General features: G+C 58.6%; 1 protein-coding gene across 5 annotated transcripts; it reads left to right on the forward strand.

The window, feature by feature from the left end:
• Nucleotides 1-731: 731 nt before the first annotated feature.
• EPN3 (epsin 3) lies at nt 732-11,540 on the forward strand. Of its 5 annotated transcripts, none has more exons than XM_024742877.1 (10): nt 2,408-2,494; nt 4,206-4,891; nt 5,858-5,976; nt 6,686-6,763; nt 6,954-7,079; nt 7,966-8,095; nt 8,568-8,834; nt 9,002-9,118; nt 9,247-9,477; nt 9,685-11,540. In XM_024742877.1, the coding sequence occupies exons 2-10, from the start codon at nt 4,354-4,356 to the stop codon at nt 10,011-10,013; spliced, it is 1,935 nt and encodes a 644-aa protein (XP_024598645.1). In that variant the 5' UTR covers nt 2,408-2,494; nt 4,206-4,353; the 3' UTR covers nt 10,014-11,540. The 5 variants fall into 5 exon arrangements, with proteins under 5 accessions (XP_024598681.1, XP_024598645.1, XP_024598654.1 ...); XM_024742886.1 differs by having other exon boundaries at nt 8,005-8,095; XM_024742895.1 differs by having other exon boundaries at nt 8,008-8,095.
• The last annotated feature ends 2,709 nt before the right edge of the window (nt 11,541-14,249 follow it).

Consider the following 14,249-nt stretch of genomic DNA (forward strand, 5'->3'; position numbering starts at 1 on the left):
CAAAGAAACATGCTGTCAGCTCAGACTGTCAGTAATAATCATTCTGCTCCAGGCCGCCTGTACAGAGTGGGCCCCAGGCTCCCAGAGCTTGAAGAACAACTTTGCTAACGGTGGGCCTATGGGCCTTAAATGCGATGCGGCAGAAGGGAGAGGGGGAGACCTGAAGAGTGGCTACAGTCTCCTACCCACTTGGTTTTGCGTTTGGTGCTTCTGATAAGGACCTCATGGGCCTCAAGCATCCTCCAGTTGAGACGTGGGAGGAGGTTTGGGGAGAGCAGGGCACTCCAATCTGATCCCGTGTCGGAGGCGCAGAGAGGGCGCTGTGCCTGAAGTCCTGATGCACCCTTCAGGGTTGCCGAGGGGACCAGATGGAAACCCACACAAGGCAGTGCTCCACCAAAGGGCCAGCCCCAGGGAATGGTGGTCTTGGCCCAGAGGAGGAATATAGGGGTGGGGTGAGTGTTGGAGCCTCCCCTCCCCACCCTTCATTTCCCCTGAGGAGGCAGAGGAAGGGTTAACTCACCGCAGAGTAGGAGTGGGTCACCAGCACTGGCTCCAGAGCTGCACCTCCTGGGGACAGCCAGCAGGCAGGCCTCCCACCTCTGAAGGTGCTGCCTGCCTGGCCAGCAGGAAGGGGTTAACGTGCCCTGCACTTCCTCCTGTGTCCTGTTACTGCTGAGGCAGACCTGCCTGGCCAGCCGAGCAACTTTCCTCCTGAGTGCTGTCTGGCGTCCAGAAGACAAGCAGGCAGGAGGCAGAGCAGCCGCCCATTCTGGGGACCCTGAGCCGCCCTTCCGAGGGGTCTGTGCCTCCTGGGAGAGGGTTGGTCTCCAGGACGAGGGTCCGTGGTGGATGGCTCTGGGGATACTCCCGAGGCTGTGCCATCCCCCTGCTGCGCAGGTCGGAGGGTCACTGCAGAGGCTGCTCGTGGTCCCGGGGCTGGGGCCAAGGGAGCCTGCACTGGAGGTAAGCTCCCGTCATCAGCTGTGGTGCCTGGCATGAAAGGCTTGGGGCTTAGTCTCCCTTCCAGGTCCCCGGGAGAAGGGCGAGGAGGGCAGGGTCACAGAGGAACCTGGAGGCATCTTGCCTGCCGCCCCTCCCTCCCTACAGCCCCCAAGAAGGGGGCCTCCTAGGGCTCGCTCCCCATCCTGGGACTAGCATCTTTGGTGGCATTCCGCACAGACTCCTGCCCACTCCTCCTCAGCCCCTGTTGCTCCTGTAGCCTCAGGACAGCCCCCACCCAGCTCCAGTGCCCCCAAGACACATCTGCCTTTGGGCTGACTTAAGCTTAGAGCTAGGGCTCACTCCTCTTGTCCCTCCTGTGGCAAGAGTTAGCGCACTGCCACTCCCCCACTGCCCAAGCTGGACCTGATAGGGGGGAAGGGCCTGGCACTAGATCCGCCTTAGCAGAGGATGGGAAGGGGTGCGGGCCCGTGGGGGCACACAGTCTCTGGGTAAACGCAGGCACGTGACTCAACCTATCTGGGTTCCTCCCGTCTCCCTGAATCCCCACTCCGGGAATGCCATCCGCTGCCTTAGTCCTGACAGATCCGCCAGCGCTGTGGGCCCTGAGAAGAGCAGGCTCCTGTCCCTTGTGAAGCTCTTCTTGGTACCCCAAACATAGGAGAGAGCTGATGCTCTTGCCGCCATGGCCTGCCCCGCCCCCTGCTGGCCCTTCTCCCATCCCCCAGCCCGTACCCTCCTGCCTCCCGCCTCCCCCACCCTCTCCCCATCTCTGAATTGGCCTCTCGGCCTGGCCTTCTCAGTGTCCTTCCCTCCACCTGACAGGGTCTGGCTAAATGTCACTGCAGTAATTCCATACCCGGCTGCCCGGCTGCCGCCGCTGCCACTGCCGCCTTATCGGCTGCTGGGTTTCTGTTTCACTCCCTTTTATTTCTGGGCATATTGTGTTCGATAAAACCCTTTGCTTGTAACACCGCTGGCAGCTCTCCCGGCCACCCCCTCCCGCGTTCCTTCCTCTCCTTCTCCCTCCCCTCGGTGCTCCCTTGGCCTCACCCTGCCCTCTCTTCCTCCCTACCTGGTCCCCTTACACTTCAGTGGGGGCGGGGCCTCCCGGTGTCTCTGACCCCTCCCTTCCCTCAGCTCAGTCAGGCTTGTGGAGAAGCCTCCTCCATTCCCACCTTCTAGGAGAAAGTTCAGGCAGAGCCTCAGGGCCCACACTGAGGGCCCCCTTCTGCTACGCCAGGCCGGTTGGGAGGGCTGGGGCGGCCCTGGTAGGGGTCCTGGTGGAGTCAGGATGCCCGACTAGTTCTGCTGGTTTCAGTGGCCAGTGCTGGGAGGGGCTTGCGCTCGGTGGGCTCTAGGGCACAATTATTTCTCATCTTGACTCTTGCCACCCGCCAGCCCACAGGCTGGGGAAGTAAAGACAGGTCTGAGTCACTAGTGAGGGAGAGGGCAGGCGTTAAACAAGTGTCGGCTGTGGCATCCCACAGAAGGCCCGCCACTGCCGGGACAGAAAGGCGGCAGAGAGAAGGTAAGCCCGCTTTCAGCCAGCACTCTCCAACCCGTCTGTGCCCCCACAAGGTCCTACCCTCTGGGTCCAAGCTCTCCCAGGCACACGGGCCCTGATGAAAACTGCCAAGGCTTTGAACTGAGCCCAGGTTAGCAAGGCTGGCTGGAGGGAGAGTTGAGATGGGGGGCAGGGGTCGACAGGCTCTTTCTGACTCCTGCTGAGTCCTAGGGTAGAGCTGAGAGGTGCAGTCTCCATGGTTGCTGTTGGTGGGGGGTTTGGGTGGAGGCCAGGTCCAGCGAGTGTGGTGTGTGTGTGTGTGTGTGTGTGTCTCCACACCACAGGAATGGTGGTGGCAGGGGGATTCGGGTTTTGGTTTCTGGTAGGGCCCTGGGAGAATCTTTCTCTGTCTTGGGCCTGGGTGTGCTTTTAGCGGATGGCCTGGTCCTGAGGCTGTGGGCTGGCTCTAATCTTCCCTCAGCTGGGAGATCAGAGGTCTACCACGTGCCCAGGGCCTTGGGGGTTTGGGGAGCCCAGGCTGGCCTTGCCCTCAGGGAGTTTTCATTCTGGCTGAGAAGGTGGGACTGAGGCAATAAAGCAATCAGATGAATTAATTGGATTCGTATTCTGGACACCTAGGTGTTAGTCCCAGCTCTGCCACTTACCTGCTGTGTGACTGTGGGCACGCCATACCCCTCTCTGGCCTCAGTGCTCTGGTGTGTACAGTGGGTCCTCTTTGGGAGGCAGCCTCCCCCAGATGTTCCTTCCTTGCCTTGCTGCCTCACTCCTCCTCACTCTTCACTTCGAATCTCGGATCAGCTCAGCCATCACCTCCTCTGGGAAGGCTCTCCTGATTTTCCTAGCTTGGGTACTCCTGTGCTCCTCTACACTCCCATGCTGGACTGTGACTGCCTGTACCCTCTCAAGTGGATGTGTGTGGGCCAAGGCTTGTACTCTATGCTTGCCATAGAGCCTGGCTCAGAGAAGTCCCCAGGAAATTGGTGTTGAATGGATCAAGCTACAAAAATTAACAGTATAGGGCTTCCCTGGTGGCACAGTGGTTGAGAGTCCGCCTGCCGATGCAGGGGACACGGGTTCGTGCCCCGGTCCGGGAGGATCCCACATGCTGCGGAGGCTGGGCCCGTGAGCCATGGCCGCTGAGCCTGCGCGTCCGGAGCCTGTGCTCCGCAACAGGAGAGGCCACGACAGTGAGAGGCCGGCGTACCTTTAAAAAAAAAAAAAAAAAAAAAAATTAACAGTATAAGAAGAGGGCAAAGTGAGGATGGAGAAGTTGGAAAGGATAGGTCTTAAGGCAGATCCCAGCAGAAACAGGTAGTGAAGTAGAAGCAAGACAAGTAGGCATTCCTGGGGGGTAACTTTCGTGTCCCTAAACTAAGAGCAAAAACTGTGGAGCATGTCTACCTGGGTTAATCCTGGTTCCACATTCACCAGCTCTGTGATCTTGGACAAGTCATTTAATCTTTCTCTCAAACTCTCCCCATCTTCGAATGGAGGTAATAATAATAATGTCTTTGTAGGTGTGATTGTAGAGATTAATGAGCTTGCAAAGTTAGAAGTACCTGCTGAATAATAAGGAAAATAAAAAAAATAAAAACGAGTGCCTGCCGAAGGCTGTTCCTGGCAGCAGGGACACCCTGGCCAGGGCTTTAGTCGCTGGCTGAGTGGCCAGCAAGGTGGCCCATTGCTCCTAAGTTCCAGGCCCTCTCTTCCTCAGACCCATGTGGAAGCCAAGGACACAGCCGCCCTGCTGAGAGCACGGCGGCCCACCCTTGGAGACCGTGACCTCTCGACGACGACGGTGGCCCTCCTCGGCCCTCCACCTCCGGCTGGGGCGGGGGCCGCCCATCTCCAAGTCCCCAGCCATGACGACATCAGCGCTGCGACGCCAGGTGAAGAACATCATGCACAACTACTCGGAGGCGGAGATCAAGGTGCGCGAGGCCACTAGCAATGACCCGTGGGGTCCGCCCAGCTCGCTCATGTCGGAGATTGCCGACCTGACCTTCAACACGGTGGCCTTTGCCGAGGTCATGGGCATGCTGTGGCGGCGGCTCAACGACAGCGGCAAGAACTGGCGGCACGTGTACAAGGCGCTGACGCTGCTGGACTACCTGCTCAAGACGGGCTCCGAGCGGGTGGCCCACCAGTGCCGGGAGAACCTCTACACCATCCAGACGCTCAAGGACTTCCAGTACATCGACCGCGACGGCAAGGACCAGGGTGTCAACGTGCGCGAGAAGGTCAAGCAGGTGATGGCCCTGCTCAAGGACGAGGAGCGCCTCCGGCAGGAGCGAACCCACGCCCTCAAGACCAAGGAGCGCATGGCGTTGGAGGGCACGGGCATCGGCAGCGGGCAGCTGGGCTTCAGCCGTGCCCGCGGTTCCCCGTCCTCCTACAACTGTGAGTGAGCCCAGGGCGTGGCTGGGGACAGAGAGGCAGCCCGAGTTCTGACCCTGGCTCTGTGACCCCAGCTGTGGATAAGAATCCCCACCTCAGAGGGATGTGTGAGGATCCCGTGAGATAAAGAGGTTGACATGCGAGGCCCAAGACCCGCACATAGTAGGTGCCCGACAAGTCAGTGCGAACAATGATGTTATTATAGGTTTGTCATCGTTAATTCGCTGTCTGGTAGGGGCGTGGTGGCGGAAGCATAGGCTCTGGAGTAGCAGTCCTTATTCTGCCCCTTCCAAGCCATGTGATCTAGACAACCAGCTCTCTGGACCTCAGTTTCCTCGTCTGTAAAGTAGGGATAATTTTGTGTGCCTCAGCTGTTCAATTTGAGAATTAAATGAGACCTCGGCCCTGTGCACAGACACACAGCACGTGGTGCTGAGCGCATCCTCCTTGATCCCCCCGCTCGAGGGCACTGCCCTTGAAAATGGGGGCGGCTGTAGAGCATTCTCAACTCTCCTACTCTCGGAGGGAGGCACTTTCCTGATCTGGGGGGCACTCAGGATGGCCCTCCTTGACAGTAGGCTGAGAGCCTGGAGAGCTGTGACCGTGACTGGAACCTCTCCCCCTCCCACTGCACTTGACCCCAAGCTGGATGGGGCACAGCTGTAAGAGTCCAGGAACTTGAGTCAGGGGACCTGGGTTCAAGTCTTGCTGCAGGACCCTAGCCAGGCACCCCTCAGAGCTGTTGCGAGTCTGTAAAGGAGGGATTGGGCTCTTTTATCGGGGTGGAATGGAAACCTTACAGAAAGTGCCGAGCACACTGCCTGGTCCTCTGGGGCCCGCGACTGCCAGGTGTTCCCTTCCCCCTCAGTTTCCCTGTCTGAGCCTTAGCTTCCCGGCAAGAGGCGGGCAGGGGAGCCTATGGGTACCTATGTGGTCACGGAAGCCACGACGGATGGTTGGTCGTTGCAGCCTCCTCCTCATCTCCCCGCTACACCTCCGACCTAGAGCAGGCCCGGCCCCAGACGTCAGGAGAAGAGGAGCTGCAGCTGCAGCTGGCCCTGGCCATGAGCCGCGAGGAGGCTGAGAAGGTAAGGTGCCTCCTGGGGCAGCCGGGGGGCGGAGGGAACTGGAGGAGGGATGGGTGCCTGGATGCCCCACACCTTTGATTCTTAGGCTCCCCTACTCTGGTCCCCAAAGCCCTAGTCCTGCTCCCAAGGACAGCACAGCACCTGTGTGCCTTGGGTTGGGTTACTGGGGTTGGGGTCTGTCTCCCCACCCCCAGTCCTCTCCAGCTGGGCCTGGAAGGGGTAGTGTGTGTGTGGTAGGTTGGCAGTACCGTTTGTCTCATGGGCCTGCTATCGCCTCATGGAGGGGAAGGGGTGAGTGTGCTGACAGACACCTTCCTAGGAGACACAGAAATATGCTGCCCCCCCTCCCCATCAGCTGTCCTTATGGGAGGCAGGGACAGCCTCCCTGATAGCCTCCTCTCTGCCATCGCCTCTGTGGATCCAGGCAGACCTGGCAGGACACAGCTGGCCTCGCACAGCAGGGCTTGGAGAGCACTCAGGGGACCCAGAAGAGAAGGATGAATCTTCCTGATTTTTAAACTGCATCTCAGATCCAGATCCGGGCAGGGAGAAGACCACACCCATACTGCTGTCTGGGGGCAGGCTGCCCACACCCACTCAGGGTGGGCATTCCTCTCTCCACTGCCCTTACCGGCACAGGGCGATGCTGCCCTTCGGCCCAGGAGTGGGAACACTGGGCCAAGTTCACCCCTCTCTCCCTCCGTCGCAGCCGGTCCCCCCAGCCTCCCGCAGGGACGAGGACCTGCAGCTGCGGCTGGCTCTGCGCCTGAGCCGGCAGGAGCGGAAGGTAGTGGGCCGGGCCTCCTGTGCTGCTGCTGCTGTGGCTGGAGGTGCTACGCGGGCACTAACTAGGCTCTTCCCCCTCCCCGTGGTGGTCCTGCTGCCCCTGACCTCTCGGCGCCTCCCACCCTACACTCTTGACTCCAGCCAAGGTCCCCCCAAGTCCAGCCTGGGCTGCTCACGCTTTCCTTCTGCAGGAGGTGAGGTCCTGGCGGGGAGATAACTCCCCTGTGGCGAATGGTGCTGGGGCCGGACCCCACCGTCGTCGGGACAGAGAGCCCGAAAGAGAAGAGAGAGAGGAGGAGAAGCTGAAAACCACCCAGGTAGAGGGGACTGGGGGCTGTGGGCTGGCAGAGCCTGGGAAATGAGTTGCGTTAAATATCTGTAAAGAGTGTAGAACAGTGCTTGGTATCTAGTGAGCACTAAGTAGTGTTAATTCAATGAAAATAGGGGTGGAGGGGGTTTAGCAGACCCAAGTCCCGTCATGCATGGGCTGATGACTGAACTGGTGGCAAAGTGGGATGCAAAGAATCCTGATCTGAGGTTCCTGGATTTGCTGCCACTTAATGACTTGGCCGCACTGTCATTGTCTTGGCCTCAGTTTCCTCCTCCGTACAGTGGGCTTGTTGGACAGTTCTGCCTCTGACATTCTAGGGTCATATGATACCGTGGGTCAAGACTGGGGGTGGCCTCAGGCATATGGTGCTGAAAACATCTTGGGCTCATACACACACTCTCCAAGAGGGAGGAGTGGGTAGCTGTTGGTAGCAAGGCGACCTTCCAAAGCTGTCCGTGCTATCCCTGTACCCTTTCTGCCAATGCTCATTGTGGCCAATTTTTCTTGGACACTGACTTATAGAAGTACGCTCATCATAAAATGTCTCTTACCACTGATGGGCTGAGGGGCAGGACAGCTGAGGAAAGGGTCGGGCCTTCTATCCCAGCTCTGCCTCTCCCTGGCTACGTGGCTTTGTGCAGTTTGATTCCCCTCTCTGGGCTCCAGCTGGCACATCTGTAAAATGGGCACCCCACCATCTTCCCTACCCACAGCACAGGTCGTTATGAAGATCAGATACTAAACAGATGAGGAAACATAAACTGGAAAGCACTGTGCAGAGGCGGGGGACCATTAATAGATGTTTGTGGAATGAATAAAGGAGAGAATGAGCTGGAGTGAGGATGACAGGTCAGGGCCCGCCCTTCCTCCAGGTCCCACCCTCTCCTGAGCATGGCTGCCTCTGCCCCCAGCAGTCCTCCATCCTGGACTTGGTGGATATCTTCGCACCAGCCCCGGCCCTGCCCTCCACACACTGTTCTGCGGACCCATGGGACATCCCAGGTGGGCATGCAGGGCTGCAAGGGGCTCCCAGGCTGGCCCCAGAGAGCCCCTTCCTTCCCAGCCACTTGCTGGCACCCCCTTCCCACAGGTGAGGGCCGCTGGGCAAGCACTGCACCTCTCTGAGCCTCAGTTTCCTCTGTGTCTTGGGGTTGTAGTGAGGGAGGGGGCACATCCGAGGAACTCAGCTCATGGGAAACTCAGAAACGTTCTCTTGTTGCTTCTGGTCACCCTGGGTTTCCTGGCCCAGCCTGTCCCTGACTGGGAACGTGGCCTGAGCTGCCTATGCCCTGGGGATCCAGAATCCTGGAATAACTTGCTGAATATGGGCTCCAGCTTGCTGGGTAGTCCTGAGTCAGCACCGCATCTGGGAAATGAGTCCCTTGGCCTCCCAAATTGCTCTGGGTAACTGGGAAGGCCCTGGACTGGGGGCTTGAGTGAGCCTGGGGTCACATCTGTGCCTTCCCCATTTCAGGTCTCAGGCCCAGCACAGAGCCCAGTGGCTCGTCCTGGGGGCCTTCGGCAGACCCCTGGTCTCCAGTCCGCTCAGGAAGCATCCTGTCCCAGAGCCAGCCCTGGAACTTGCCCGCTATGTTCTCCTCCTCTGAGCCCTGGGGCCGGACCCCAGTGCCGCCTGCTGGACCACCCTCCACAGACTCCTGGGCACAGAACTCCCCCCGCCACAAACTCAACACTGGGGCCGACCCCTGGGGGGCGTTGGTGGAGACCTCCAACACACCTGGTAAGTGGAGGGCCAGGGGGTGTGGCTGAGGGGATGCTGGGTCCCCTTACCTCCAGTGCCAAGGGGCAAGAGATCCTGTGTTAAGAGGGCAGCTTGCCTGGAAAGGGATCAGCCCAGTGCCTGCCCTTCTGCCAACCCATCTCATCTCCCTTTTCCTCCTTGGCTAGTGCTGGATGGTGCCTCGACCTTTGACCCATTTGCCAAGCCTCCAGTATCCACAGAGACCAAGGAGGGGCTAGAGTGTGCCCAGGCCCTGCCCTCCGGGAAGCCCAGCAGTCCTGTGGGTAAGGAGGAGTCAGGGAATGTGCAGCCCTGGGGAAGGAGGGGCCCACCCCGAGCTGGCCTCTGCCTTCTTCCTCTCAGAGAGACCACACACTCTCCCTACCAGTGAGCTTTATCATTTCTATTCCAGAGCTGGACCTGTTTGGAGACCCCGACCCCGGTTCCAAGCAAAATGGCACAAAGGAGCCGGATGCCTTTGACCTGGACGTGCTGGGGGAAGCACTAACCCAGCCCAGCAAGGACACCCCAGCGCGCCGGACTCCTGAGTCCTTCCTGGGCCCCTCGGCCTCCTCCTTGGTTAACCTTGACTCATTAGTCAAGGCGCCCCAGGCTGCAAAGACCCGGAACCCCTTCTTAACAGGTAGGACACCCCCTCGTCCCTGCTGGGTCTCAACACTGGGGTCTCCTGCTCTCTCTCCGTCTCTTCCTTTACAGCCCAGACCCTGCCCTAAAATCTTAGCTCTACCCTATTTCTAAGACCCCAGATCTGGCCACCTTGCCCCTTCCCCACTTAGGGCTATGTGCCCCTGGCCCGCTCCAAGTCCCCCAACCCAATCTCGTTCCGCAGGTTTCAGCACTCCATCCCCCACCAACCCGTTCGGCGGGGGCGACCAGGTCAGGCCGACCCTGAACCAGATGCGCACCGGGTCGCCAGCGCTGGGCCTGGCGGCCGGTGGGCCGGTCGGCGGCTCCATGACCTACAGCGCCTCCCTGCCTCTCCCGCTTAGCAGCGTGCCGGCCAGCGTGACCCTCCCCGCCTCGGTCAGCGTCTTCCCCCAAGCCCGCGCCTTCACGCCGCCGTCCCCTGGGAGCCTGCCGCAGCCTCTGCTGCCCATCTCAGGCTCCGCCGGGCTGCTCAACCAACCCCCGCAGGCCAGCACCAACCCTTTCCTCTGAGCAACGCCCCCGCCTCCGGCGGGCCGGCGAGTGCGCGTGAGGCCCCGCCCCACGTGGACGGCGCTGGGCCACGCCCCCTGACGTGAGCGGGGCGGGGCTGCCACGCCAGGACCCACCCCGGGAAGGAAGGAAGGCTGAGACTCCGCCCCGAGGCCGGCGCAGATGCTGCCCGCTGGCCTCCGCATCCTACTGACGACTTCACTGGGGCCGAGACCACGCCTCGTAATAAAGACTGGAACCCACGTCCTCAGGTCTCACCAAGTGGACTTTTTGCCGGGCGTGGCGGCCAGGCCCGGACCACAGCACGAATCACCGGCTGCCGTGGGAACGACTGCTCCACAATGTGGGGCACAAAAATGCTCCCACTTCCTGTACAGCACCCTCAGCCTGGCACCTTCGCTTCCACATGCTCCCCAGACGCTCATTCGTTCAACCATTTATCACACATCGGCGCGGGGGATGCTCTAATAGCAAGGGACAATAGACAGTTGTTCCCTTGCGCACTCGTTATGTGCTAAGCACTTCAGATTATTTCATTTAATCCTTTGCATCAGTGTTCTGAGGTAGATAATATTACTCCCACTGAGGAATGGCTACATAATTTGTGCAAAATGCAAACGTGGGGGCCCCTTGTTCAAAACTGGGTTAAGGATGTCAAAACGGGAGCAGCGGAGCGTTAGATCAAGTGCAAAGCCCTTGGCCCTGCTCCCTCTTTATAGGTGAGGTTCAGAGAGGTTAAATGGCATGCTCAAAGTCACAAAGCTAGCAGAGTGGGGCTGCGATTCAGAGTCAGGGGGTCTGGCTCCACAGCTCTGAGCTCGCACCCTGGGCCCCAGATTTAATTCACAAATACTGACTGGCTGCTGTGGACAGAGTGCTAGGCTCCTCTGGGAGGGATTCAAGAGTTGCTAAGCCCGCAGCCTCCCGGAGCTCAGAGCTCAGCGGGGCAGGCAAGCCGGATCCAAGAGCCCCCACGATCCTTTGTTTTACTGAATCACCTTACATATGGCTCTTACTCCTCTCGTCTTTTCACCAGGACTGGCAAGAAACTCAATTTCAGCCATGATCCCTCCTGGGGGGCTTGTGTGGGGTCTGAGAAACCAAGGGGAGGAGCAGGGCCTGGTACCTCATTCTGAGGGCCACCATGGTGACCCTCACTTCTCTTCTACTCAATGCTCTCCAACCACTGGGCACTGATGTGTCTTCCGTTCTCAGGGTCTGGCTCTGGAGGCAGCAGGCCAAAGGCCTGGGGTAAAATGGCCTTCCATAGGCCAGAAACACCAAAGTTGGTGGGGGAGGACACAGTGCCGGTCTCCTTCCTAAGGTGGGGGTGGGGAAAGGAGCTGCTTTGTTTTTTTGGAGGGAGTCAGTCCTACTGTACCTGTTACAGGCAGAGTGGACAAGAGCATCTACTTAGGAGTCAGACCGACAGCATTCAAAACTGCTCTAAGGTTTGCACTTAATAATAATCACTTAGTAATAAGTGGTTATGCTCCCTGACCTTGAGTAAACTACTTAACCTCTCTATGACTGTGCCTCCATTTCCTTACTTGTCAAATGGGAACAAGAGTTCCTTCCTTATGAGGTTGCTGTGTGGCTTCTCCCAGGCCAGTGTCCATTCAGCCCAGGATCCACCCTGTTCAGAGATTAACCATGAGGAATGAACCTGCAATACCTCTCATTCCTGGTTTTGCCAGGCAGTGCCCAGACCCATCCATCTTCTGCACAAACCTGGGAGATCTCCATCCTTCTTGGTCACTGACCCACCTTTCGCCCCTCCTCAGCCTGGGTCCTCCTCTTCTAAACTGGCTCTCCCTGTGGACACTGCTTCCCTAAGGACTCCCAAGGGGTGCTGTTTTGCTTCCCACCAAGAGGAGGTTGGTAGTCTGGCTCCCCATTTTGCTCTGGACCATCTTTCTCCTGGAAGACCCCTCCCTCCTTGGAGACTGGAGCCACCTGGTGTCCTGCCTCCTCCCGCCTGGGGCTGCGCTCCACCTCATTCTTCCCGTGCCACGGCTCATGGTCTTCTCACCCAGATGTTGCTCAGTCTTATGTGATACCATTATCCAAGAAGATGACCTCGCCACCCCTTGACCTCTCAGCTGCTCTCACCCCTGGTCACTCTCTGGGGCTCGTCATCATCCTGAATTCCTCCACATTAAAGCCAGGCTTCCTGTTCTCTGATCCTAACCTCATTCTGTCCAGGGAGCACACACACCAGCCTCTCCCGCCTGCCAACCCTTCCATCACTCCACTATCCCAGCTTCTCAGAGGTCTCTCTCTTCCACATCATCAGATGCCTTCTCTCAACTGAATCCTTCCCTGTGATATTTGCCATAATTAATCTCATCCAGCCTGAGAGTGTCTTTCCATCTTTCCCCTCGCATCAAGTGCCCCTCCTCTCTATGTCCCCTTTCTTCCCCCCACCCCAACCCACTCCAATCAGCTTCTACTGTCGGCATTACCTCCTGGAACTCATCTGCCAAGTCCACCAATGGCCTCCACGTTGCTGAAGCTAGTGGACCTTTTTCTGTCCCATCCCAGTTGGCTTCTCCGGAGTCTGACCCTCCCTCCTTGTAACTCTCTGTCCCTTTGCCTCTTGGACAACACCCTCTCCTGGTTTTCCCATGACCCTCTGTGTCTTTCACGGGTGCACTTCTGAGCTCCTCAAGCCCAGGCCCGAGCCCGTGCCTCTCCTCTCGCTGCAGTCAGCCTGGGTGATCCCACACTGTCTGCACTGAGCAGCCACTCGGATTCCTTTCTCCCACCAACCCCTCCTCTGCATTCCAGAGCCTTGGCATCTCCACACGTACATCTCAAGGACAACTCAAACCAACCGTCCAAATGGACCTCATGAACCCATGATCTGAGTCTCTCCCTGTGCCCCCTCCTCAGCAAATGCCCCCCCCCATTCAGCACCAGCCCCACTCTGCACTTCACTCTTGACATCCCCCTCTCCCTTATAGACAATCCTGACGATGGTTCCTCTTCCGCTGACCTCAAGTCCACCCCTTCTCTCCATCTCCACCTCTGCCTGGTGCAGACCTCCCAGAGCTCTCCCCTGGGTCCTGCTATGGCCTCTGAACCCTTCTGCTTCACTCTTGTCTCCTTCCAGTCCATTCTCCACCAGGAAGCTGGAGGGACCTTTCCAAAATGCAGGCTCATTCCCCTGATTAAAGCTCTTCCACAGCTTTCTTGTGCTCTCATCAGTAACCAAACTTCTGCTTGCAGTTCAAGACCTGGCCCCTGCCTTCCTCCTCCGCAGCCTCACAACCTCATCTACCATCTCTCTTCCCTGTGCTCTCTGTCCTGCTGCCATGATGGCTTCTGCAGTTCCTCAGCCCTGACTCACTGCTATGCCACAGGACCTTTGCACATCTGTTCCTCTTGCTTCCCCAGCATTTTCCCCATGCCCTCTCCAGAATCCATCCTCTTGTCCTTCGAAGGCTGCTACACAAATGTGATTTCCTTAGGGAGGCCTTCCCGCCTCGTCTCTCCCACCAGACCAGTTTCCTTGTGATACCTAGTCATGGTACTTCTCACAGGAGGTGGTTGTACATTCATTTGCCTGGTTGTCTGATTGGCTTCTGCCTCCCTCATCAGACTGTGAGCAACACGAGAGCAGGAGCCTGGTCTCCCTCTGCCCACCGTTGTACCTAACAGAGTGCCTGGTAGGCGACGGGCACTCAATAAATGTTGACTGAATGTAGCAAATGAGACATGTGTAAAGTACTTGATAGTACTTAAAGTTGGCTCGTTATTATTATTCAGGGAAGGCTTCCTGGAGGGGGTGGGGTTTGAGCAGGACCTTGAGGCCCTGGGGAGTCGGGGGTGGGCAGAGCAAAGGCGAAGCTCCTGGCTTGGAGGGTCTGGACAAGCCACACCTTTGCCTCTCGCCTCATTTCTCATTTGTAAAACGGGCTAGGGTTGGATAAAATGACAGGCGGCTCAGAGCTTTCCACGGCCCTGGCATCCTCACAGCCCTCCATCTTCTACTCAAGAGGGTTAACCCCCACAGCTGGTCTAGATCCAGCCGAGTCGGCCCAGTTTTGTGCACAGACTCGTGTCCCCCTCTCCGGTCTGCAGTCCCTCCGTCGACCACCGGGCGGCGCTCGGAGACCAGCCGCGTGGCCTGCGGTCCCCGCGAAGACGCACCCGCGGCTGGTCGGGTGCCTGGGCCCGCCCCTCGCAGCCTCCCTCCAGCCCTCCCTTCCTGTCCGCGGCGTCCGGGCGGTC

This window comes from Neophocaena asiaeorientalis, unplaced genomic scaffold (genome assembly GCF_003031525.2).
Source record: "Neophocaena asiaeorientalis asiaeorientalis breed wild unplaced genomic scaffold, Neophocaena_asiaeorientalis_V1.1 scaffold1, whole genome shotgun sequence".
Lineage (NCBI taxonomy): Eukaryota > Metazoa > Chordata > Mammalia > Artiodactyla > Phocoenidae > Neophocaena > Neophocaena asiaeorientalis.